This window comes from Tursiops truncatus, chromosome 15 (assembly GCF_011762595.2).
Source record: "Tursiops truncatus isolate mTurTru1 chromosome 15, mTurTru1.mat.Y, whole genome shotgun sequence".
Taxonomy (NCBI): domain Eukaryota; kingdom Metazoa; phylum Chordata; class Mammalia; order Artiodactyla; family Delphinidae; genus Tursiops; species Tursiops truncatus.
The window spans coordinates 69968486-69995016 of NC_047048.1; the positions used below are offsets into that span (position 1 = coordinate 69968486).

The 26531-nt window shown below is 51.8% G+C and overlaps 1 protein-coding gene across 4 annotated transcripts in view; it reads left to right on the forward strand.

Moving 5' to 3' along the window:
- The first annotated feature begins 2571 nt into the window (after positions 1-2571).
- The window catches only part of L3MBTL1 (L3MBTL histone methyl-lysine binding protein 1), a 32064-nt gene continuing 8104 nt past the window's right edge, over positions 2572-26531 (forward strand). Inside the window, exons 1-19 of one of the 4 annotated variants that reach the window (XM_033839485.2) lie at positions 2572-2726; positions 2898-3124; positions 3458-3599; positions 3921-4071; positions 4203-4338; positions 5006-5090; positions 13145-13233; positions 13727-13831; positions 14691-14826; positions 15166-15257; positions 16513-16664; positions 18699-18775; positions 19303-19388; positions 19572-19682; positions 20160-20274; positions 21073-21172; positions 21354-21496; positions 21642-21691; positions 26225-26365. In XM_033839485.2, the coding sequence (XP_033695376.1) occupies positions 2591-2726; positions 2898-3124; positions 3458-3599; positions 3921-4071; positions 4203-4338; positions 5006-5090; positions 13145-13233; positions 13727-13831; positions 14691-14826; positions 15166-15257; positions 16513-16664; positions 18699-18775; positions 19303-19388; positions 19572-19682; positions 20160-20274; positions 21073-21172; positions 21354-21496; positions 21642-21691; positions 26225-26230 (2139 nt within the window). In that variant the 5' untranslated portion in view covers positions 2572-2590 and the 3' untranslated portion in view covers positions 26231-26365. Of the gene's footprint in view, positions 2727-2897; positions 3125-3457; positions 3600-3920; positions 4072-4202; positions 4339-5005; positions 5091-13144; positions 13234-13726; positions 13832-14690; positions 14827-15165; positions 15258-16512; positions 16665-18698; positions 18776-19302; positions 19389-19571; positions 19683-20159; positions 20275-21072; positions 21173-21353; positions 21692-26224; positions 26383-26531 lie in introns of those variants that run through there. The other 3 variants (XM_033839484.2, XM_033839483.2, XM_073793010.1) reach the window with 3 other exon arrangements.

The window sequence follows — 26531 nt, forward strand, 5'->3', positions numbered from 1 at the left end:
TCCTTTTTTCTTTTTTTTTTGGCTGCACCGCCAGCTTGTGGGACCTTTGTTCCCCGATCAGGGACTGAACACGGCCCCCAGCAGTGGAATCATGGATCCTAACCACTGGACCGCCAGGGAATTCCCTATACTGCTTTTTTTCTTTAATAAATTTATTTATTTATTTATTTTTGGGTGCGTTGGGTCTTCGTTGCTGCACGCGGGCTTTCCCTAGTCGTGATGCGCAGGCCTTTCATTGCAGTGGCTTCTCTTGCTGTGGAGCACGGGCTCTACACGTGCGGGCTTCAGTAGTCGTGACACGCGGGCTCTAGAGCACAGGCTCAGTAGTTGTGGCGCATGGGCTTAGTTGCTCTGCGGCATGTGGGATCTTCCCGGACCAGGGTCTTGAACCCGTGTCCCCTGCATTGGCAGGCAGACTCTTAACCACTGCGCCACCAGGGAAGCCCCCCTATACTGCTTTTTATTAACAAGTTCAAATTACTGAAATCCAACACAGTACATACTGTGTGCCAGGGACTATTCTAAGTGCTAGGGATATAGCAATGGACAAGACAGATAAAGTCTCTGCCCTTGTGGAACGTATATTTCTGTGGGGACGACTGATCAAACACAAATAAATAAATGAAGATCATTATTGATTATAATGATGGACATAAAGGAAATCAACACAGTTATGAGATAAGAGATAGGGTGATGGGCGTGGTGCTTTAAACTGAGTGATCAGGAAAGACCTCTTCTGGGGACGTGACCGCTGAGCCGAGGCCTGCTGAAGGGGAAGGAGGCGGCCAAACACAGAGCTTGGGGAAGAGCATTCCAGGTGGAAGGAACAGCAAGGGCAAAGGCTCTGAGGTGCGAACGTTTGTCAAGCAATAGAAGAAAACCAGAATCTATCAAGGGTAGAGAACAAGGTGAAGGGTGGTGGAGGATGAGGTCAGAGAGGAAGGCAGAGGTTGGATTCTATACCGTAAAGCACTTCGATTTTATTCTAAGGGCAGCCAAGAGCCCTTGGGGAATTGTGGATAGGGAAATTATGTGATTTGGTTTACATTGTTAAAGATTGCTCTTAGGGCTTCCCTGGTGGCGCAGTGGTTGAGAGTCCGCCTGCCGATGCAGGGGACACGGGTTCGTGCCCCGGTCTGGGAAGATCCCACATGCCACGGAGCGGCTGGGCCCGTGAGCCATGCCCGCTGGGCCTGCGCGTCCAGAGCCTGTGCTCTGCAACGGGAGAGGCCACAACAGTGAGAGGCCCGCGTACTGCAAAAAAAAAAAAAAAAAGAAAAGAAAAATTTTTAAGTTTGCTCTTAGTGGAGAATAGACTGTAGCAGGGGCTGGAGAGGAAGCAGGGAGATGAATTAGGAGGCAATTTCAGAAGTCCAAGGAGAGCTGATGGTGGTTGGGACTAGCATGGTGGTGATGGAGATGGGGGGAAGTGGTCAGACTCTGAGATGTGTTTTGGAGGTGGAGGTGACAGGCTAATTAGAATATGTAGGGACTTCCCTGGTGGTCCAGCGGTTAAGACTTCTGGCTTCCACTGCAGGGGGTGCGGGTTCGAACCCTGGTTGGGGAACTAAGATCCCACGTGCTGCGCAGCCAAAAAAAAAAGAAAACGTATAAAGTTGTTCTGTGCTAAACAATAGCTATGGCCAGCCCCGGTAGCTACTTAAATTTAAGTACAGTTAAACGGAATTTAAAATTCAGTTCCTCAGACATATGAGCCACATTTCACGTGCTGAGTAGACTCATGTGGCTAGTGGCTACTGTGTTGGACAGTATAGGTATAGGACATTTCCATCATCACAGAAAATTCTACTGGACAGTGCTGGGAGGGCATCTAGGACAGTGGCCGACACATTTTAGGAGTTAAGTACATGATAGGTATTAAGCACATTTGTTATGTCACTAGGTCTTCTTTCTTATAAACTTACCTGTTCAACTAACTCTTTATTAAATGTCTCTGCTGCCCTGGCTTGATTAAAGCCAAATCACGCACTGCCTGCGTTCTCACACCCTACCTCTTTGCTCTTCGGATGCATACATTTCTTCAACAGATGTTTGAGTGCCTGCTCTGTGCTTGGGATTGGAGGGAGTGGTGGACAGGGGGCATAAAAGAACACGATCAGGAAAGATCATCTCCCAGGAGAATGAACGTGTATGAGTGAAGGAGAATCTGGTACTTGAAGGCTCTGAATCCCCAGAGGGAGAAGGGAGTGATTCTATTGGGGATGGAGGTGGGGGTTGAGAAAGAAGGGGAGTTTGGACTTGGCCTGGGCTGTGCCATGAGACAGCTGGCCAGACAGAACCTTGGCCTGAAACACACTGCCCGAGACTCCCTAGAGTGTGCACATCAGTTTACAAAGCACCCTCACACATGCCCATCTTACAGAGACTGGGGGAGGTGCAGGGCCTGGCCAGAGCCCTCACCTGAGTGACCTGGATAGAGCCAGGAGCCAAACTTGATGCTGGGCTCCTAAAACACCCTACTCCCCTCAGCACTGAGGCTTTTCTCTATGGGTGGGCAGCTCCTCCTCAAGGAGGCCTCTTACCTCCCTGATCACCTTGGGGGCTGTGTTCCTTTTGTAGGCCTGCCAGGATGGAGGGGCATGCGGAAATAGAGATGCTGAGGACACTGACGGGGCCCTCCACAGGGGAGGTCAGCGTGCACCTGGTGGCCAGAGACAGCCCAGGTTCAGGCTCTCACCTGCCCGCTGCTGCCTTTATCATTCCAGGTGGGCATAGCCAGGGGTCTGGGGAAGAGAAGCACCCACATACCTGCCCAAGCAGGTGTGGGTCCTGGGGAAGAGATGATACTTTTCACCTGCCTGCACACATGCATGGCCAGATTGGGGCAGGGCCACCAGGCTCATCTGTGTCGTGTCTGTCCGTGTATCTGTTCGCAGCCAGCTCGGCCACCCTTGGTCTGCCCAGCAGTGCCCTGGATGTGTCCTGCTTTCCGCGGGAGCAGATCCATGTGGGCACCTCAGAGCGAGTGGCTGGCAGCGTACCTGTCACCGCCACCGTTCTGCCACAGTTAAGCGCTGGGCCGGCGGCCAGCCCCAGCGCCAGCACAGTGCGGCTCCTGGAGTGGACCGAGGCCGCGGCTCCGCCTTCTAGGAGTGGCCTGCGGGTCAGTATCTGTGAGGATTGGGGGGGGTCCAGCGAGCCGCAGCTGTGGGGCGGGGCCTGCGGGCCTGGAGGCGGGGCCTGAGGCGGAAGGTGGGGAAGCTGGCCAAGAGGGAGGATTCTGGGGGTGGGACTTGGAGTGTGGGACTCTGGGGGCGTGGCTTGGAGTGCAGACCTCCCCAAACGAGACATTTGCGGGGCCCTAGGGGCGTGGCTTATGGGGAATGGGTTCCGGGGGCGTGGCTTGCAGTGAGGCGGCTGGAGAAGGACCATGCTGACTAGGGGTGGGTCAAGGGCCAGTACAGGAGCCGTGGTCCTCTGACCCTCCGCACTCCAGTTTCAGATAAGCGAATACTCACCGCCGAACATGGTAGGAGCGGAGCAGCCCCCAAGCCCCGAGCTGCGGCGGGAAGGCGTGGCCGAGTACGAAGATGGCGAGGCCCTGGCGGGAGGTGGCGATGCGGGCCCCCAACAGCCGGGTAGGAGCCCAAGGCCCGAAGCTGGGCCCCTGTGGGAGTAGGGGGAGCCCTGAACTCCCTGAGGAGCCAAGGCCAGGGGCGTGGCCCGAGGGGGCGTGGCCCGGGTACCAGCAGGTGTGCCCACGCCCACGGGTCGGTCTTGGGGCGGAGAAGGCTGCGGGCCGGTGGGGTGGGGTGGGAGGGGAAGTAGATGGGGCTATCCAGTAGGGGAGCCCAAGGTGGGGGGACCAAAGGGGAGGCCAAGCGTGGGCTCCGAGGTGGGCGGAGCCTGAGTGTGGAAGTGATGAGTGGGAGGCCTGAGACCCTTTTGGCCCCCTGCAGAAGACCTCCCCCAGGACCCTCCAGGAGATAACCCTCAGGACCCGCCAGAGGATGATGGCACCTGCCAATGCCAGGCGTGTGGGCCTCAGCAAGGCGCTGGTCCAGATCCTGGGGCCTCCAATGATGGCTGCCCCCAGCTGTTCCAGGAGCGGTAAGGGGGAGGGAATTCACCTCTTCTTCTCTGCCTGCGGGCCTCAAAGCCCCACGCCTGTTCAGGGCTTAGGAGAGGGTGTGGATGGTGCGGGGTGGGTAGTTCTTTCCCTCAGGCTGCCCCTCCCTCAGGTCAGTCATAGTGGAGAACTCTTCAGGCCAGAACAACTCCTGCACCAGCGCTTCTGAGCTCCTCAAACCCATGAAGAAAAGGAAGCATAGGGAATATCAGAGCCTATCTGAGGAGGATTCGGAGCCGGAGGCCATGGTAGGAAGAGGGCATGGGGAGGGGAGGGGGAGGCTAGAGGCTATACCTCAATTCCACTATCCCCTCCATTAATCCAGATCGTGGGGCTGGGCTAGAGAAGACACATAGTGACTCACTCATCATATTTTGGGGTCCCATCCTGAGTCAGATCCTGTACTTGGTTGGAGGGAAATAAATAAACCTGTTTTTCTAGAGCTCCCATCTCAGTCTAGTGGCAGGGCTAAGTCACATTGACATGAATCAATAACCAAGTAGATGTGCAGGCGGATGGAAAGCTTCATCACTGGAGCCCCATCTCTGAGCCAGAGGCCAGGGAGCACAGGGCTCTAGTTGCAGAGAAGCTGGAAAAGACAGAGCATGAAAGTTCCACTGGGCAGGCAAAATTGGCACAGGGCAAGTATTTGTGTCCTCAGTTTCCCCACCTGGGAATGAGGAGAATTGTAGTCAGGCTGTGTAACTAGGGGGGGTGTGCTAATGTGAGTCTCTGCCCATGTGGTAAGGGACTGTCTGCCAGAGCTGTGTTCCTGCTGGTAGCCTAGAAGAATATCCATCTGTTTGGGGAAGAGCACCATGTGACCAGAGAGCTAGGCAGGGGCCAAGAATAGAGGCTGAGGCTTCACGCCAATCCACGAGGACAGGAAGCTGGGATCTGGCTTGCCTTCCACAGGAGAAGCAAGAAGAAGGAAAGGATTCAGAGGGACAGCCCACCACTAGCACCCCAGAAAGTGAGGAGTGGAACAGCAGCCAGCCTGGTATGATGGCCCGTGTGTATATTACATTCCTGTGTGGATACACCTTCGGAAGTGTGAGGCTGGGAGTGCGGGTTACCATTGTGATGGTGTGTTGTACATATACAGATAACCATAAGTTAACACGTGTGTGACAGAGAGAATGAGAGAGATGGTGTTTTTGGTTTGTGCATCAGTATATGTGTGTTCTTGGGGGTTATATCATGTGTTTGTTTATCCTCTTTCATCCAGTTGTGAGCAGGCCTCACAATATCCAAAGACTTGAACAGCCTTTAATGGCAGCATGTGGTGGCGTGAGCAAGTCCGTACCGGTCATTGGTCTGACCTTGCTATTTGGGCCCCCATTCTGACCCTTCAGTTCTAAGAAAAATGGAACGAAGTTCATTCATAGTTAGCTCTGGCCCTCAGGTCTTCTCCATTACCATCTCCACATTGCCATGTGACAACAGCCAACTGGAGCCAAGTAACATTTATCACACTTATAATCACCTAGATACTGGGTAGCAATGTCTGTCTTCCTCCCTCAAAACCGAATCTCTTCTCCTAAGCATTTGTATCCCTGGTCCTTAGTCCAGAGGCTGGTGTGGAGTACACTCTCAATACATGTGTTTGTTCAGTGGATGAATGGAGGAGTTGTATGTTGGTGCTTCCTCTTGGACCATGGCTCAGTTGCATGAGTCACTGTCTTTCCTGTCCCAGGGAGAACCAGAGAGCGAGGTCAGTTCTAGGGCATCATTCTGCCTTGATGGCTCCAGTGCCATACAGAAGAGTGCAATCTGTGTCCAGGGCTCTGAACTCTGCCGTGCCTATTCCATATTTTGCCCATCTTAGCCAAACCAGATTTTCACCGCTCTCTCTTTCACCCGAGGCTGTCACATCAGAAGCCAAAGTCTTAGCTCTCATTGGTTTATGGCATCTTAAGTCTTAAATAGAGGAAGGAGTTAGTGTCTAACTGCGGTTGGCTCAACTGCTCTATCTTTCTTAAGGAAATACATTCTTTTTTTGTTTTTTGGGGCCGCACTGTGTGGCTTGTGGGATCTTAGTTCCCTGACCAGGGATCGAAGCTGGGCCATCGGCAGTGAGAGCACGGAGTCCTAACCACTGGACCTCCAGGGAATTTCCTCCCCAGGAATACATTCTTAAACCAGCATTTTTTTAGCTGGCTCCTGTTGACCAGTCTAAAGTTATCTTTTGATTCATACATTTCACCATCTCAACCGTGAACATCAGTGTGGCATTTGTTTCCGGATATTTTCTCCCCTCCGCCTTTTTTCGAGGGAAGAAACTTTGTCAGTAGACAGAAGTTTGCACTTATGGCTAAAATCTTTTTCCACTCATCTTTGGGATCTTTTGGGAGAAGAATCTGGGGGTAGAGGTGGAGGTGGCAGGGCTGCTTGCATGTCCTGTGTGTGTGGATAATCTGTATTTTATCTACATTCTATTTGGTAGTTTGATGGCTACCCTATTGGATTCATGTTCTACAGACCTGACGTATCTAGTCCTGATGGAATGTTCCAATAGTTTAAGAGTTAGAACCATGTAACTCATGTACACACACTCAGCCTTCTCTCCCATATATCTCCTTCACCTTTTCAATTGTTTTGTGTGAAGCATCATTTTCTTTTTTTAAATTTATTTTTTGGCTGCTTTGGGTCTTTGTTGCTGCCTGCGGGCTTTCTCTAGTTGCGGCGAGCAGGGGCTACTCTTTGTTGCGGTGCGTGGGCTTCTCATTGCTGTGTCTTCTCTTGTTGTGGAGCACGGGCTCTAGGTGCGCAGGCTTCAGTAGTTGTGGCATGCGGGCTCAGTAGTTGTGGCTCACGGGCTTAGTCGTTCCATGGCATGTGGGATCTTCCCGGACCAGGGCTCAAACCCATGTCCCCTACATTGGCAGGCAGATTCTTAACCACTGCACCACCAGGGAAGTCCAATGAAGCATCATTTTCTAACAGACCATTGCAAAAGTCTTAATAATTTATATAGTCGTTAATAGCTATTCTGATAATTTTAACAGTTACTGATATTCTCATTTCATCTCTCATCCTGCCCACATCAAGGTCAAGTATCTGCAGTGGCACTCTTTGGGGTCAACTTGTTATAGCCTTTTCAGATTCAGAGCAATGCTACAAGCATCCTGTTCTATTTCCTTGTAGTTACTTTAGACATATATTTTTACCCATTTTGAATTGAGTTATTGTCTTAATTATTTGAATTAATTGTTATTAATTCTTTATATATTCTGGATACAAGTCCTTTGTCAGATGTATATATTACAAATATTTTCTCCCAGTTTTTGGCTAGCTTTTTTGTTTTCTTCTGAATGATGTCTTTTGAGGAACAGAAAGTTTTCATTTTGATGATGTCTAACATATCCATTTTTTTACAGTTAGTGCTTTATACATATTTTTACAAGAAACAGCTTTTTTTTTTGCCACCATGCACGACTTGTGGGATCTCAGTTCCCCAACCAGGGATCGAACTGGGCCATGGCAGTGAAAGCTAGGAATCCTAACCACTAGGCCACCAGGAAACTCCCAAGAAACAGCTTTTTAATAGGTTTATAGAGATATAATTCACATACCATATAGTCCACTCATTTGAAGTGTACAATTCAGTGGTTTTTAGTTGATTCACAGAGTTGTATAGCCATTATCACAATCAATTTTAAAACATTTTCATAACTCCAAAGAGAAACCCTGTACCCATTAATTGACATTCCCCCCAAACCACCAATTCCCATCCAGCCCTAGGCAACCACCAATCTATTTTCTGTATATGTGGATTTGCCTATTCTGGGCATTTCATATAAATGGGATCATATAACATGTGGTCCTTTGTGACTGGCTTCTTTCACTTAGCACAGTGTTTTCATGGTTTATCCATGTTGTAGCATGTATCAGTACTTCATCCCTTTTTTTTCCATCTCTTTTTTATTGCTGAACAATATTGTATGGATATATCACACTTTATTTATCAATTGATGAATATATATGGGTTGTTTCCACTTTGGGGCTATTATGAATAATGCTGATATGAACATCTGTGTGCAAGTTTTGTCTGGACATAAGTGTTCATTTCTCTTGGGTATATACCTAGGAGTGGAATTGCTGGATCATATGTTTAGCCTTTTAAGGAACTGCTAGACTGTGTTCCAAATAGCCATCATAGTGGGTATGGAGTGGTATCTCTTTCTGTGTTCTTTTTTTAAATAAATTTATTTATTTATTTGTTTGTTTTTGGCTGTGTTGGGTCTTCGTTGTTGCACGCAGGCTTTCTCTGGTTGCGGTGAGTGGGGGCTACTCTTCATTGCGTTGCGTGGGCTTCTCATTGCGGTGGCTTCTCTTTGTTGCGGAACACAGGCTCTAGGTGCGTGGGCTTCAGTAGTTGTGGCACGTGGGCTCAGTAGTTGTGGCTCACAGGCTCTAGAGCACAGGCTCAGTAGTTGCAGTGCACGGGTTTACTTGCTCTGTGGTATGTGGGATCTTCCCGGACCAGGGCTTGAACCATGTCCCCTGCTTTGGCAGGCAGATTCTTAACCACTGCACCACCGGGGAAGTTCCTCTTCTTGTGGTTTTGATTTGCATTTCCCTGATGGCTAATGATGTTGAACATCTTTTCTTATGCTTGTTGGCCATTTATATATTCTCTTTGGAGAAATATTTATTCAGATCCTTGCCGTTTTCAAATTGGGTATAAGAAACACGTTTCCTATCAAAATACAAGGAGTGCCATGCAGAGTTGGGGAACAAGTTGAGAATATAAGTGTGTGATTCAGTACAAGACATTGATCAGTATGCCGCTTGCAGCAGTGCCCTCTTAAATATACATGCAAAATTCTGTGAATTGCTCATTTTCCTGGGGAGGTGGCCCATGGCTTTCATTAAATTTTGAAAAGAGTCCATTTATACTCCATAGAAACTGAGGGCTGGATAAACAGTAGAGCACAGCATTATGGAGCCCAACCTCTTGAGTCTGGTATTCCCAGGCATAGATCCCTTATACTTTTGGAACACAAGTAACAGGCTCTTCATTAAGCATTCTGTCTTAAAATGAACTGATTATGAATTGGCTAACCATGCTCTATAAGAAGTAGATAAATACAGAGATGTATCTGTAGCAATTTAAAATGAAAAGAACCAGCCAATGGTGGCATCCTGATGACTGCTTGTCATCGGTTGTTCTTGAACCATGGTGCTCTGTTCTTCTCTTTACATTTTTTTGTCTTTCCTGTTGACCTTCCAGTGGAAGGTCTGGCTAGAACCATTCATTTGGGAATTATCTCTACTGAAAAAGCTGAAGCCATGCTGAAGAAGCTTCCAGAGAGAAGATGGGAGGGAAGTACTATATTGATTTCTAGGGATCCACCATTAATGAGCAGGGTTAGGGTGGGAGAAAGAAAAACCGGTAATGGAAGTAGAAGAGGCGGAAGATACAGCCAAGAAAGTACAGCAAGAAGGAAATGCTGAGATGGAACAGGTGGTTGGTAGCACATGGAGATCAAGAGAGTTGAGTAATAAGACAAGATCATTGGATTGTGGCCCTGGTGACTCAAGAGAGCAATTTCATTAGTGTGTAGAAGTAGGCTTAAGACTGGGTGATTAAGAAGGGAATTCGTCAAAAGAATGTTAAAGTTCTTCACAATATCCCTTTATCTTTTTGAAGTCTGCAGGATATGTAGTGATATCCCTTTTAAAATTTCTCCTATTATTACGTGTGCCTTCTCTCTGTTCCTTTTTTTTCCCAGCCTTGAGAGGCCCGCGTACTGAAAAAAAAAAAAAAAAAAAAAAAAAAAACCCTATGCTAGGTGCCAGAGATATGGCTGGGTCTTGAAGGATGAGAAAAAGATAGGAGGATGGGACAGGGTGGTGACAGAATCTCTGAGACAGAGGGATCAGCATGTGCAAAGGCACAGAGGCATGGAAATGCAGGATGAAGCTAGTTCGCTAGGGGGTTTGTATGTGTGGAAAGGTATTTGGATTTTTGGTTTTTGATTGGAAATCCAAAGCTATTGAGGACCTCAAGGCAAAAAAATAACAAACTAATTTTTATTTTAGAGATATTCTGGCAACAGACTGAGTTTTAGGCACAGTAAATTAAGAGGCTCTAGGACTAGGTTCAAAACAAGAAGGACAGAGAACATGGAGAAGTGGAGATATAGTCAAGAGATAGCTAGGAGTTGGAATCAGTAGGACTCAGGCACTAAAGAATCCTGGGGAGTAAAAACAGAAAGGTAAAGGATCCCTTCCAAGCTTCCAGCTTGCATGACTGGATGAATGGTGTGGTGCTGTTGACTAGGATAGAGAATACTGAGAGGGGCAGAAGCTTTGGCAGAGAAGTTGCGAGTTTGGTTTTGGACAGCCTGACCTTGCTAAGAAAGTGCTAGCCAGGGGCGTCTAGTCTAAGGGAGCAGAAATAAGCAAAGGAACGTTTCTGGAAATCAAGAGGGGATTGGTGCTACAGCCAGCCTATATGGTGCCTTTGTGCAAATTATAAAAAGGTGCCCCTTTGGAACAGGCCAATTAGAAAAAGCCAACCTGTCTTCATAGCAGACTAAGCCACGTGGCCTGGCAAGGAGCCAGGCTAGATTTCAGCCCCCATTCACCCTCTTGGCTGGGCACCTATGTATGGTACACAAACTATACAAACATGCACGGGAGCTTTGGGACCTACTTGAGCTTGGGGATTTGCCTAAAGTTTCAGCCAGTTGTTCACCATGGAAAAAGGATGCAGGAAACTGGAGGAGGCTGGGGGCTTGGTCAGGGAGGGAGTCTAGTCATTACTAAAAGGTTTAGTGGTCAGGCCTCTCTCTAGTGGATTACATTTAATCTCTTTTCCCATCTGTGAAAAGGATTACTACCAGCCCTGCCTATCATGTCCAGACAATGTTAGGATTAAAGGGGACCATGTATATGAAGTCTCTGAACCATCCCTGTACCCCCAGTTTCTGGCACCAGACACGGTACATGGGAGGTACCCCTACATGATAAAAGGAATGGTTGAGGTAGAAGGAAGTGGCGGGCGATGGTAAACTGTAAATATGCGTTATGACTACGAGAGAATCCAGGTAATAAAGGCCCAGGGAGGGAAGTGGCGGGGAGGATGGGAGGGTAAGGATGGGAGTGTGAGGGATGGCAGGTGAAGATGTCAGAGGTCTCTACTATGGCATGAGGGGCTTAGAGCTTGGCCATGTTGGAGTATGGCTAAAGAGAAATGAACTTGGAATGAAAGAGCCAAGGCGGGGCCAAGGTGCCTGAGATGAGGAATCTGACAGCTAATCAGCTCCTTGGCTTGTGTTATAGTTTGGGAAGAGTGAGACAAAAAGCTAGATGTCATCCACAGAGAACTGGGTGCTGTAAAGGGATTGGTAAATAGTACTGGTGATTTGAAAAAACAGGTATTATGCAGGATGATGTGGAATGCCAGTGGCCAGAAACAGCAAGGTGATGCTAAGTCTGGCATCCTGAAGCCTCCTCCCTGCCCCTCCCCCTACACCGTAAGTCCAGATGAGGACCGAGTGGGAACAGTGAGAGTTTCTTGAGGGACTGTAGTGGGTGATGTGTTCTAAGGTAGGGGTCCCCGACCCCTGGTCCGGTCTTCGGCCTGCTAGGAACTGGGCTGCAGAGCAGGAGGTGAACGGCAGGCAAGCGAGCGAAGCTTCCCTTGCTTCCCGCTCCCCTTACCCCCGCATCGCTCACATTACCACCTGAACCATCCCCCCTACCCCCCTCCATGGAAAAACTCTTCCACGAAACCCGGTCCCTGGTGCTGAAAAGGTTGGGGACCGCTATTCTAAGGGGCGACCCAGGTTTCACTCTGGACAAAGGGGAGTTGGAAGAGCAAAGGGGAGTTGGAAGTGCTCTAGGTTGCTGTGTCGGTGTAGGTCTCAGAGTTTCCTGGCTTAGTTGATCTGTTGGTGAAGAAAATACCTGCTTTGGCCCATCTGGGTTAGATGGTTGGGATCTCAAGATTCAGTGGAGTGACTGGTGAACTTAGGCAGCTCCTAGGAGCCACGTACGTTCCAATTAAGGAAAAAGCTTCTTCCTGAGTGACAAACCACTCCACACCAGAATGACCCAGAACAATCGCCAAGCGAGCCAGAGCTAGGCAGAGCGAGAGTCCAGACCAGACGGCCTTCGTGGAGACCTAGGAAGGATCCAGTATCTCATAAGGATCTTTTACTCACAGCCTCTCACTTGCTCTTCCTGATGACCCTCTCTGGTAGACAAAGTGATCTGCATTTGACAGATGACAAAATTGAGGCACGGAAGTTTCTAGAAGAAGCTGGAGCTCTTCACCCAAGCGATATGAATTGATTGTGGCAAATTTTTTCAGGCTGACGTTGGGAGCTTACCTTACATGTTGCCAGCTTTTCCCATCTTTAAAGGATGTTTCGCCTCTGTGTTGGAGGCCAGGACTCCATCTCAGGCTAAATTGAAGGTCCCACAGGGAGATTCAGCTCCCGCTCCCCAGGACCTGGAGACTCCGAGGGCTGTAGGCTCTGACCAAAGTACGTGTGTGTGAGTGTGTGTTTGTGTGCACTCTGGGGGGGGTGTGTGTAATCAGTCTCTACTCTGTGGGCACGCCAAGCACACATACATACATTTTGTCTCTGTGTGAGCCTGTCAGTCAGTGCTCAGAGGAAGAAGAATCGGGAAAAGGGGGTTTCTTCTTTCTGTGTGGTCTCTTCTGTTTCTTCGTCATTGCATGTTTTCCTCCCATCTCTCTTTTTCCTCTTCTTTCCCGGTGAGCTTAGGTGTTGCTGTGATTAAGTCCTCCGGCTCAGGATTTGCCACGCAGCTTCGTCCCTCTGTGGTTGAGACTCTAACCTCTGTTAGTCGCTCCCGAATCCGAAGTGCTTTTGCTGACAGTGGGCTGGGGTGGGACGGGGCGGACAGAATTTGGTACAGCCCGCTGTGTGCGGCACCTCATGGCTGAGTGGGACTAGAGGGCAGCTCGTAATCACAGACAAAAGTTTGTTTTGGAGGTTAAGGTAGAGTTGGGTTGGAAGATGGTATTTGAGGAGCAGCCCAGGGGTCAGCCTGTCTGTCTCCTGCCCACAGCCTCCGGGGAGAAGAAGGAAGGCTGGTCGTGGGAATCCTACCTTGAGGAGCAGAAGGCCATCACTGCCCCCGTCAGCCTCTTCCAGGACGTGAGTCACATACTTTCCTCCTAGGAGGAGCTTGTCTTCCCAGTCCAGGGACTCACCACCAAACTCAGGCCTTCTGGTGTTTTCTGTGTCTGACATCCCTCAAAGGACTTGCACAATGGAAGGTGGAAAGACTCGTTAGGGGCCCAGAGTAGAAAAGGGCTCACTGTAAGGGGCTTCCTCGGTGGGAAGAAATAGGGGAGTGGGGCCCAGGCTCACCCATCCCTGGGCCTGCAGACTTTTGAATTCTGGTGCTTTCTAATCAGTTCTGATCTTTCCATGACTTGGGTAAGAGAGAGCCTTGAAATCCATTGTTCGAGGGACCTAGGAGCTAGTCTGTCCTGCTTTGGATCCCTGCACTAAAGACCCCCAAATAAGTCACCCCTTTGGTAGTGCTGGGCGGGTGGAGCCCAAAGGCAGTTCCTTTGCCCCGCGCGCACTAAGCAAGGGTGAGGCTGGAGGGAAGCTGAGCCCTTTTGCATCTGTGCATTGACAGTACCAGGTGGTCACTCATAACAAGAATGGCTTCAAACCGGGCATGAAGTTGGAAGGCATCGACCCTCAGCACCCAAGCATGTACTTCATCCTCACCGTGGCTGAGGTGAGCTGAGGCTGGCACCCCCATCCTGGTGACGCCTCTCAGGATGGCTTGAAGGAGCCAGCCAGGGGCACGGAGGGCCCGGACTCAGATGAGGGGGGCACTGCACTGCCCTCAGAAAGGGGAGGGGAAGGCGCAGAAAGCTAAACATCGGATAGAAATCAGGCGAAGGGTCGGGGTGGTGATGTTACTGAGGAGGAGCGCTCCTGAGAGCGGGGATGGTGGCTCGAGTCCAACAAGGTCCTTGTCCTCTTAGGAGCTCACCGTTGTGTGGGAATCAGCCGGATAAACGGCCACAGCCCACAGGGGAGATGACAGATGTGAGCAGGGGGGCACTGAGGGGACAGGAGCGGCTTCAGAGAGGAAGGGCCTCCATTGCTGAGTCTCGAGAGATGAGTTGTGAATGAATAGGATGTTCCAGGCACAAGAGGCAAAGCGAGCGGAAGCACTGAGGCATGGAATGCCACGTTCAAGGGCGCCGTGCTCAAGGAGCCGCCATCAGCTTGCTGAGGTCTGAGCAGTGAGAGAAGGTAGCAGAAGGAAAGGTCCCTGGGGGCCCTGAGCAGGCCTGAGCCTTGGTCACTGCCCTTGGGATTCTATCCAGGGTTCAGAGGGGCCAGAGAGTGCTTAGAATCTACCTGTCTTGTGCCCAGAGCTCAGGGCTCATGAGTATGTGAACCATCCTCATTGCAGGATGGGAGGGTGTGGGGCAAAGTGCAGGATGCAGGGAAACCTGGGGGTGAGGAGAGGTGGAGTGGGGAGTCTGCTAGCACCAGAGCCCCTGAGACACCAGGCTGGGCCAGGAGAGGTGAGGGAAGGGGAGTGCAGCGACTGCTTCCCTCCCTCCCCCTCGTGGGGCCAGGTATGTGGCTACCGCCTACGTCTGCACTTCGATGGGTATTCCGAGTGCCACGACTTCTGGATCAATGCCAGTTCCCCTGACATTCATCCCGCTGGCTGGTTCGAGAAGACGGGGCACAAGCTGCAGCCCCCCAAAGGTAAGGCCTAGCTGGGTTGGTCCCAGTGAGGCAGTGAGCCTCCCAGACCTGCCCCCACCCCTTCCTGGTGGTAGCTCCTTCCCTGTTCCCATTGCACAGCCAGCCTCTCTGCATCTCATCCTGCTATGCCTCGGCCCCAGGGCTTCTGCTTTGCCCTTGCCCCTTGAGCGGACGTCCACCCAGGTTGTGTTCTGCTTTGGCAGGGGTTCCCTGGGCAGGTTCTCGAGGCTTGTGGGGTCCTCAGGCCTGCCTGATTCTGCTGCTTCAGTGTGGGGTGCACCCGCCATGGCCCAGCCTCTGTCTGCACGGTGCTCTGTTCTTCCCCCCTGAGGGGCCCAGGTTACAAGGAGGAGGAGTTCAGCTGGAGCCATTACCTGCGCAGCACAAGAACCCAGGCTGCCCCCAAGCACCTGTTTGTGAGCCAGAGCCACGTGAGTGCCCCTGAGTGAGCGGACATTTGCCTCCCAGGATAGAGTCACTGCAGCCGGCCAGGCTCTCTGACTCAGCAGACAAGCACTCATCTCCTGGTGCCCCCAGCTGGGCTCTGGTCCTCACCAGATGGGAGGGGCCCACTGGGCAGGCCCAGGGCCAGAGGAGGAAGCCGATTACGGGGTTCCCCCAGTTCCCTCCCTCCTCCCTACCGCTGAAATCCTTTCCTTCGCACATCCCCCTCTGAGCCTGGGCACTGAGGTGTCATTCTTCTTTTTGGCTTGGGTTTCTCTGCAGTTCTTGGTGTCAGGTCCAAGCCTGTATTGTGGGAGTGGCTTTTTCCTTCCTTTTGACCAACATTGAGGCTTTCCCATTTGGTTCCAACACTCACCCCTTGTCTTTCTCTCTGTTCAAGGCAGCCGGCAACTTTATCCCGCAGCTAAAATATCTCCTCATCCCAAGCAAAAGGTTTGAGAGATATATAGGGAACTCCCAGTACAACTGTTACCATATGGAAAGCCCAGGGTCCCCGTGGGCCAGGGGCTGTACCATGCTGTCCAGGAACGTGCAGGTACCCCCAGCCCCAGTCCAGCCCCAGAGTTCATACTTAGAGGTTCCCGTGTGACCGGTGGGCTTCTACCAGCTATTGTGACGGGGGATGCAGATTTTTAAATCAAACTGTTTAAGTCCTGTCCCCACCATTGGCCAGCTTTGTGGTCCTGGGCAAGTCACTTAATTTATAAAATGGGGGTGATAATACCCATCTCCCTACGGCTGTGGTAAAAATTGAGGGAGGTGATGGTTTTTGGAGTTCATGCCCGACACGTGGCAGGTGCCTCCCTGCCCCCGCCGCTCCCTGCCTCACATGTCAACTCCTCTTTCTCTGCCACCCCTCTGCGGACCCACCTGCCTCAGCCCAAGCTGGGCCAGGCTCGTCTGGGGAGGGGAGGCTTGTGCTCAGCCTGGCAGACTCTTTGGGTGAGTGTGTAGCCTCGTGTTAGTCAGTCATCTTCTGCCACAGTGAGGCTTCCTCTGAGAGTCCCTTGGAGGCCAGAAATTCCTGAGTGGCTCAGGGCTGAGGTTGGTGATTCTGCCCTGGAGGGACCCTCTTTCTCAGCCTCTTTGTCCCGCCCTCCTCCCTGCCCACCCTCCAGGCATGACCCCCAGGGAACCTACTCCTCTTCCTTTGCCGGTGGGTCCTGGGCCAGCACAAGCCAGCCTGAGCCTGGCCGTGGCAGCCCCTCTTCTTGCCCCCAGAGTCCCCCACCCCTGGGCTTCCAGGTGGGCATGAAGCTGGAGGCCGTGGACCGCATGAACCCATCCCTCATCTGTGTGGCCAGTGTGACCGACGTGGTGGACAGCCGCTTCCTGGTGCACTTTGACAACTGGGATGACACTTATGACTACTGGTAGTGGGAGGACCCAGACTTGGCCCTGGGGCTGGGGACGGGGATGGGGAGGGGATGGCGGGGGCGGGAGGCTTCACATAGACCCAGCCCAGCCCTGACATATTGCTCGGGGGACAGTTGACTGCCCTGTGGATTTGATCTACATCACTTATTAATTATGACGGCAATTAAATATTTCATCTAAAAGTACCAAGGTTAAGATGAGCAAACCCCTGTGACCCATGATTGTCCCTGAGATATTAAGGTGCTGTTAGAGTTTTTAGTTACTCTTGGAATTTTCTGACTTTCTCACCTCATCTGTCTCACTCTCACTCAGAAGTAACATGAGGGTGTGCCCTGTCGCCATGATCTCATAGGATAGCAGATTTAGGACCTTGAAGTTTCATTCTGGGACAGTGAATAATTCTTTTTTTTAATTTTTATTTTATTTATTTTTTTATACAGCAGGTTCTTATTAGTCATCCATTTTATACATGTCAATCCCAATCTCCCAATTCATCCCACCACCACCACCCCCGCCACTTTCCCCCCTTGGTGTCCATACATTTGTTCTCTACATCTGTCTCTCTATTTCTGCCCTGCAGACCGGTTCATCTGTACCATTTTTCTAGGTTCCACATATATGCGTGGATACACGATATTTGTTTTTCTCTTTCTGACTTACTTCACTCTGTATGACAGTCTCTAGATCCATCCACGTCTCTACAGATGACCCAATTTTGTTCCTTTTTATGGCTGAGTAATATTCCATTGTATATATGTGCCACATCATCTTTATCCCTTCGTCTGTTGATGGACATTTAGGTTGCTTCCATGACCTGGCTATTGTAAATAGTGCTGCAGTGAACATTGGGGTGCATGTGTCTTTTTGAATTATGGTTTTCTCTGGATATATGCCCAGTAGTGGGATTGCTGGGTCATATGGTAATTCTGTTTTTAGTTTTTTAAGGACCCTCCATACTGTTCTCCATAGTGGCTGTATCAATTTACATTCCCACCAACAGTGCCAGAGGGTTCCCTTTTCTCCACACCCTCTCCAGCATTTGTTGTAGTAGATTTTCTGTTGATGCCCATTCTAACTGGTGTGAGGTGATACCTCATTGTAGTTTTGCTTTGCATTTCTCTGATAATTATGATGCTGAACAGCTTTTCATATGCTTTTTGGCCATCTGTATGTCTTCTTTGGAGAAATGTCTGTTTAGGTCTTCTGCCCGTTTTTGGATTGGGTTGTTTGTTTTTTTAATATTGAGCTGCATGAGCTGTTTATATATTTTGAGATTAATCCTTTGTCCATTGATTCGTTTGCAAATATTTTCTCCCATTCTGAGGGTTTTTTTTTTTTGTCTTGTTTGTAGTTTCCTTTGCTTTGCAAAAGTTTTTAAGTTTCATTAGGTCCCATTTGTTTATTTTTGTTTTTATTTCCATTACTCTAGGAGGTGGATCAAAAAAGATCTTGCTGTGATTTACTTCAAAGAGTGTTCTTCCTATGTTTTCCTCTAGGAGTTTTATAGTGTCTGGTCTTACATTTAGGTCTCTAATCCATTTTGAGTTTATTTTTGTGTATTGTGTTAGGAAGTGTTCTGATTTCATTCTTTTACATGTAGCTGTCCAGTTTTCCCAGCACCACTTATTGAAGAGACTGTCTTTTCTCCATTGTATATCCTTGCCTCCTTTGTCATAGATTAGTTGACCATAGGTGCGTGGGTTTATCTCTGGGCTTTCTATCCTGTTCCATCGATCTATATTTCTGTTTTTGTGCCAGTACCATATTGTCTCGATTACTGTAGCTTTGTAGTATAGTCTGAAGTCAGGGAGTCTGATTCCTCCCGCTCCGTTTTTTTTCCCTCAAGACTGCTTTGGCTATTCGGGGTCTTTTGTGTCTCCATACAAATTTTAAGATTTTTTGTTCTAGTTCTGTAAAAAATGCCACTGGTAATTTGATAGGGATTGCACTGAATCTGTAGATTGCTTTGGGTAATAGAGTCATTTTCACAAGATTGATTCTTGGGACAGTGCATAATTCTTGCCTTTCAGGTGTGATCCCAGCAGCCCCTACATCCACCCAGTGGGTTGGTGCCAGAAGCAAGGAAAGCCCCTCACCCCTCCACAAGGTGACCCTGCAGCCTGAGCCAAGCCCCCCTCTCCCTGGTCCCCTACCAGTATCTCATTAGCTGGGTCTTTAGGGGGCAGGGGGAGGGGACAGATGTGGCCTGGAGCCTTAGCTTCTTTGCCTGGGAGTTGAGAACCCTCTGATCTTAGCAGAGGCCTGTTAAACCCTGACTCTGTTAAGGTTGAAGGGAAGAAAGTTAGTTGACCCCCCTCTCAGCAAGGGAGCAGGAGTCAAGAGCAACGAAAGTGTATCCTTCCCTGTCGGGGTGTTACGCTGGCCCACACGCAGTAGGGGTTCAGATGGGACCGGGGCTGGAGCAGCAGAGCCAAGGAGGGGGCTAGGGCCCAGGGTTCCCAGAAAGTCCTGTGAGCTGTGAGGTGGTGTGCTTGCTTCTGCCTGGCACCCCCCTGCCTCAGGAGCCCCCTGTCCATGGGCCTTTGTCCTTTCCGTGCCCCTGGTCCTGCTTGGAGGGGAGAGCTCCCCCAGTACACCTGGGTGCCTAGACATTGCACTCATCCTCTCCTCCAGACTACCCAGACCCTGACAGCTTCTGTTGGGAGAAATATCTGGAAGAAACTGGGGCCTCTGCTGTGCCCGCCTGGGCCTTCAAGGTGGTGAGTCATCTCTCCCCGCCCCGAGCTGAGCTCGGGAAGGGGAGGAGCCCTCGGCCAGCCAGGACGGGGCCCTGGCCTCCCCCTTTGGCTGTGGTTTCCCCAGGCACAGCACCTGGGCTCCCCTCTTGGGGATTCAGCTCTGCTGAGCTGGGCCTCGGCCTGAAGGCTGCTGTCCCCCCGCAGCGACCCCCGCACAGCTTCCTGGTCAACATGAAACTGGAGGCCGTGGACCGCAGGAACCCAGCCCTAATTCGTGTGGCCAGCGTGGAGGATGTTGAGGACCATCGGATAAAGGTGGCTCTGGGCTCCTTGGGCTGGGGGAGTGGACAGGCCAGTTGGGCAGGGCTCCTGTAGGCTGGGTTGAGGTCAAGGGCATGGCATGAGCCAGACTTGAGGGAGGCTGTGCATTGCAGGGAAGGGAGCTCTAAACCTGAGGCCGAAGATCTTGGGTCTCAGTCTGGCCTCATCTGTGACTTACTTTTGTGAGTCTGGACAAGTCACGTCCCCTCTCTGAGCCTATAAAATGGGCCTAATGATCCTTGTCCTATCCAAGGATTGATGGGAGATGCCACTAACTTAAAGGGTGAAACCCTTGGGGAGTGTGGTGGCCAAGACAGACTACTGTGGGGTGGGCCCCTTGGTTCTTCCAATCCAGGGTCTTGCTTCTGACGGGCCCCAGGGATGGGGAGAGCCTCCTGGAGCCTGGAGGACCTCCCGGCTGAGCTGGGCTCCACGAGGAGCACCTGACCTCCAAGGGTCTTTCCTCCCCAGCTCCACTTTGATGGCTGGAGTCACGCCTATGACTTCTGGATCGATGCCGACCACCCTGACATCCACCCCGCGGGCTGGTGCTCCAAGACGGGGCACCCCCTGCAGCCTCCTCTCCGTGTGTACCCCTGGGGCCCTCTGACCCTCTCCTCCTGATGCCCGGCCCTGCCCCGAGCTCTGGCACCCCTCCCCCTTCTATAGCATGCCCACAGTGAGCTCTGGGGCCCCTCATCCTCCCCACCTCAGAGGTCTTTGCTACACATAGCAGTGCCTGTGGCCTCCCCAGTTTGCTGGGTGTGGAGCCTGGAGGTGTGAAGGGCCAAGCTCACTTGGGAGCATATGCTTAGGAGGTAGTTGTACCCCTGGGGAGTTCTCTCAGCGAGTAGCAGAGCCACGCCGAGCATGCGCTGTGTTTGCTAAGGCAGTGTGGCTCCCTCAATCAGATCCTGGTCCCCTCAGCAGGCAGGGGTTAGAGGTCACCCACATCTGTTTCAATGTGGTGTTGATTCTTCTTGATTGTTCTCTGCACATGGGCAGAGCCTAACAAAGGTCACCGAAGTCTTGGGGGTAAAACTGAGAAACAAGAATAACATGCAAATCTGCCTGATGTGGCTTTCCGGGGCAGCTGTGCCCACACCGGCCCTGAGGTGCTCTCCCCAAGGGTTCTCCTCCTTTCAGAGAGTATGGCCTGCAGGTTTCCACAGAGAATATGAGAGCCAAGCCCTCATTCCCCCAAGAGGGGCTGACACCCATATCCACCCAGGAAGTGGTGTCCCAGCCTGGTTCAGGGCCCCCTGCACCCGGGGAACTGGTTCCTAGTCAGGGAGCTGACCTTCCCTGCCCTGCATGACTTCTCTCCCAGCCCCGCCCCCACCGCCAGGGCCCTGTGCTGACCCTTTCCTTCCTGCCCCTCCAGGACCCAGAGAGCCCAGCTCTGCCTCCCCTGGGGGCTGTCCCCCTCTCAGCTGTCGAAGCCTGCCACAGACCAGGACCTCCAAGTACAGCTTTCACCACCGGTGAGTGAAGGGCTCCTGCTAAGAGACCCTCGGGCATTGTTGCTCAGAGAGGGTCTGTTTTATACCCACTGTGGGTGGCCGACCAGGGCCCACCCAGCCGCTCTCCTAATGGGGCCAGGGTTGGGAAGAGCTAAGTGGGAACTATCAGATTGAGCCCATCTTAAGCCTTCTTCTTCTCCAGAAAGTGCCCCACTCCTGGTTGTGATGGCTCTGGCCACGTCACAGGCAAGTTCACAGCCCACCACTGCCTCTCGGGCTGCCCGCTGGCCGAGAGGAACCAGAGCCGGCTGAAGGCAGAGCTGTCCGACACGGAGGCCTTGGCCCGTAAGAGGAACTTCTCGGGCTTCTCCCTAAGGAAGAAGCCTCGCCATCACAGCCGGTGCGGAGGGCAAGGGTGCAGGGCCTCGAGTCCTCCTGGGCCAGCCCAGGCCCTGATTCCCTGCCATGGACCTGGTCCCTCTCTCTCCAGGATCGGACGCCCTCCAAAGTATCAGAAGATCCCACAGGAAGATTTCCCGAGTGAGTCCTGGGCCATTTATTCCTGTGTCCTCCGCCGCGTTCACAATGAGTGCTTAGTAATTGGTGGGAGGAGTCACCAGGGGTGCCCAGAGCCAGAGAAGCTGGCAGGCAGGCCACGTCTGCATTCGAGATACTTGGGGATACAGAGCAGTGGCAAGACCACTGGGTAGGGCCTTGAGCGACCTCGGATTCCAGCCCCTTTTCATCCCTGGTTTTGCTGTGATTTTCCAGGAAAGGCGCAGAGCCTCTCTGTACTTCTGGTTCACTGTAAGGTGGGATGATGCCTCCAGCTCTGCTTTTCTCAATCTAGGCTTCCAGGGAGGGAGGCCATGGATGTCACTTTCTAGCTGTGTGGCCTTGAGCAACTTAGTTAACATCTCTGAGCTTCAGTTTCCTCATTTGAAAACATGTATAATATCTGCCTTTCCGGTGTCAATTACCTGAAATAATAGTGGCTACTTTGCTGTTTATTGAGCACCTACTATGGGCCCAGCACCATTTCAGATGCTTTTCCTATACCGTTGCTGACTCTCACAAGTGGTCTGTAACACAGATGTCATTCTCTCCTGAGAGAAGAGGAGTGAGAGGTTGGTAGAGTGAGGTCATTTGCCCAAGGTCATTCGCCTCATAAGGGGCTGAGCTGGGCTTCAACCTCAGGTCTGACTTCTCCTGCTATCGCTGCTGGTACAACAGACGTAAATTATCTGACCCACACGTCAGTTCACTTTTCCACCTCCTTTGTCTTAACTTGGCAGCAACAGCCAAGTACCACAGACTGGGTGGCTTCAACAGAAGTGTACTTTCTCACACTTCTGGAGGCTGGAGGCCCAAGCGCAAAGGATCAACAGGTTTGGTTTCTTCTGAGGCCTCTCTCCTTGGCATACAGACAGCCACCTTCCTGCTTGTGTCCCACATGGTCTTCGCTCTATGCCTGTGTGCCCCCAGGGTCTCTCCATGTCTCCAAAATTCCTTTTCTTATAAGGATACCAGACAGATTGGATTAGGGTCCACCTTATCAGCCTCATTTTAACTTAATCACCTCTTTAAAGGCCCTTTCTCCAAATACAGTCACATTCTGAGGTACTGGAGATTAGAGCTTTCACATATCAATTTGAAGGGGCATGGGACACAGCTCAAGCCCATGGCTCCAAGGGGAGGGACAAGGTGACCGAGCCCTCCACTGCGTGATGACTTCATCTGTATCTTCAGCCACCGGCATAGGTCCTGATACACAGCAGGGATGCTGGGGACCTTGTTTCAGTTGAGTTGAATGCGCATCATTTTTTTTGTTAGATAGATAATTTTTTTGGCCACGCCTGGGGGCACACGGGATCTTAGTTCCCCGACGACGAGGGATCGAACCTGGGCCCCTTGCAGTGGAAGCACAGAGTCCTAACCACTGGACCGCCAGGGAATTCCCTGAATGCACATCACTTTAAGGCAAGAAGAGACCTTGAGAAATCACCTGGATCAATGCAGTTTCTGGGCAGGACCCAGGCTATTCCAGTTCTTCAGGAACAGTCTCTGTAAGCCGGGCAGAATTAGCACAGAGATTTAAAGCACAACCTCAAGGCAGACTGCCTTTTACATGCTGTGACAGCTTGAGCAGAAGCCACCTCTCCGAGCCTCAGCTTCCTCATCTGTAAAATGCTAATAATAATAGTGCCCATCTTAAAAGGTGGTGAGAGGCTTAAATGAGGTGGTCCATGTGAAGTGCTCGATAACCTGCGGGAATCATTAGTCCTGATGTCTTGCCTGACTCCCTCTTGCTGCTGTTCCATACTGTTTCCTCTTGGTAGAAACAGAAGGCAATTCCCGCAGCCTCAGGCCTGAGTGAGGCGGGTCTTGGCCTGCCTCCCGGCCCTCAGAGTGGGGACTTTCAGAGATGGGACTGCCGTGGGCACCTCTCCTATCCCATCCTGGTACACCTTGTTGGCTTCCATGTTCTGACTGCCAGAGGGCTCTTGCCTACTGTGTTCATTCCAGAATTATCCTGAGAACTCTTCCCACAGATTGAGGCTGTGGCCCAGATTGGACCGGGAAGGACTCACCCAAGGCCTGAAGCACTTCAGGGACAGGGTGGGGGACAGAGCCCAGGCCTCTGACCTCTGGGCAGAGCTCCCCATTCCACCAGCTGGCTCTCCCAGAGGGCACACTTGTCACTCTGGATTTCGTTCCGGAGGAGTCTTCTCACACATCCGTGGGTAGACCTCCTCCCTGTGGGTTTGCTGGGAAACAGCTCCCTGGGGGAGACCGCCTGGAGAGGACAGGCCTCAGCTGTGCTCACTCTGTTCGCAGGGCCATTCACGCCCCATGAGTGTCAGCTGTTGGAAGGAATGAGGAAACAGCAGTGATTTCCTTACCCAACCAGTTTATTTACAGATGGAGAAACTGAGGCCCATGTTAAATGACCTGCCCAAGACTAAAGAGCAAGTTAGTAAGGAACTAACCCCATTTCCTGATTCTGAGTCCAGTTTGTGTTTTCTATTATACTGCATTAACCCCACTGCCCCCCGCACCGTGGTTCCCCTGCCTTTCCGCAGTGCCTATTCAGCACACCGTTATTAACCTCCAATAATAATAGTGCTATAGACTGAACGTTTGTATCCCCCCCCCCAAATTCATATGTTGAAACCTAATCCCCAGTGTCACGGTATTTGGGGTGGAGCCTTTGGGAGGTGATTAGGTCATGAGGATGGAGCCCTTGAGAATGGGATTAGTGCCCTTATAAGAGACCCCTTGCCCCTTCTGCCATGTGAAGACACAGTGAGAAGATGGCAGCCTGTGGGTCAGGAAGCAGACCTTCACCAGATATCGAATCTGTTGGTGCCTTGATCTGGGACTTCCAGCCTGTAGTACTGTGAGGAATACATTTCTGTTGCTTTTAAGCCAAAAAAAAAAAAAGAACAAGAGGAGCTGTTTCTGACCTGCAGCTAGATGTTTTGCAGTTAGATGAGATATCACGGGTGTCTGCAAAAGCTCCTGTCCTGTGCTCTGGGGAAGAAAGATACGGAGCAGCACAGCTCCCAGATTCCTCGCCAGCGTACACGGAGCACCAGACACAGGGCTTCAGAGAGGGGCACCTGGTGGACAGGAGGCCAGACCTGAGGGCAGGTAAATGAAGCGCTGGTGGCAGTGGCTGTCACAGGAGATCCGGGGTGCACCCCGGATGGGTTTGGGCTGATGAGCAGAGAGGCCGCAGGCAGGCTGAGTTACAGAAGAACAGTCAGTGGGGCTGGAAACGGGATCCCAGAGACTCTGAGGGTGATTGTGAGGTGCAAGGAGTCAGGGTGAAAGGCTGACGCGGAGAGGAGGGATGCAAGGACAATGTGATGAGCAGGGTGGGCCTGCAAGAGGAGGGCAGTGGGGGGCCGCGTTCACGAGAGTCTAGAGTTACCACCTGAACAGGATAGAGCCAGCTGTCTTGGATTCTGGGCAGAGGCAGGGCAAGCCCCATGGGACAGTGGCCATGTGGCCCATCCAAGGCAGGTAAGGTGGGTAGGGACCAAGTTTGCCAGAGTGGCCAGAAGTAGATGAAGTCCAAGCAGACAGCCACCAAGCCTGGCCAAAGAGGAAGCCAGGTAGAACAGGGTCACTCACCAAATCGAAGAGCCGCTTGGAGGCTGGAGTCGGGAGCCAGGGGTTCCAGGAACAGATCAGGAAGCAGAGGGACAGGCAACATGCCGAGTGGGTCAGGGGTCACCCCAGATGTGCCTGAGTAGACCGGGGTCTGGTGCGCAGAGAATAAACTAGACCCGGCTGGGGACGTAGTGGGGAGGAGTGGAGCTTGAGACAGAGGCAGCAGGTAGCAGGTGCGTGTCAGGCTGGGCAGGCTGATCCTGACTCTCAAACAGGATCCCCCTGAGGCTGCAAGAATGGGGCCCAAAAGGACTTAGGAAAAGGAGGACAAGCAGAATGGACTTTTTTTTTTTTTTTTTTTTTTGCGGTACGCGGGCCTCTCACTGTTGCGGCCTCTCCCGTTGCGGAGCACAGGCTCCGGACGCGCAGGCTCAGCGGCCATGGCTCATGGGCCCAGCCGCTCCGTGGCATGTGGGATCTTCCCGGACCGGGGCATGAACCCGTGTCCCCTGCATCGGCAGGCGGACTCTCAACCACTGCGCCACCAGGGAAGCCCCAGAATGGACTTTTGATGTCCGGGCTGAGGTTGCTTGGATGTTGGGGGCCGTTTTGATGCAAGGTATCTAGTGGTGTTTCTGGGATGCTGCAGCAGATCCAGGAGAGAAGAGCATCCTCGAAGGGCCCAGGGTGATGCAGCCTCAGAAGGATGGGGGTGGGGTCATCCTACACAGTCTGTAACGCGAGGAACCCACTTTACCCCAAGGGGCGAGCCCTGGATGAGGAGTCAGGAGATCTGGATCACCCTCTTGGCTCTGCAGGGCTATCTGAAAGGGGCCATGGTCCTGCCCACTCTGCCAGCCAGTCTCTCAGGTGGCCTGGGGATGAGCGGGCTTCAGAGACCAGGTTAGCCTTCGGCCTTGGCCACCAGCCTCTGCTTCTGCTTCTGCCTTCCAGCACTGACCACTGACGTCATGCACCAGTCCCTCTTCATGTCGGCCCTGTCGGCCCACCCCGACCGGTCACTGTCAGCGTGCTGGGAGCAGCACCGCAAGCTCCTACCAGGAGTGGCGGGCATCTCGGCCTCGACAGTCGCCAAGTGGACCATCAATGAGGTGAGGACCCCTCCCTCTTCCTCCTCCTCTGCTTTGCCCTCACCGCACCCTGGCAGGAGGGCTCAGGAAAGGCCCCTGTCGGGCAGAGGCCCACACTGCTCCTGACTCAACCTCCTGCGGTCCACAATCCCTCCCAGCTGCTCAGTGGG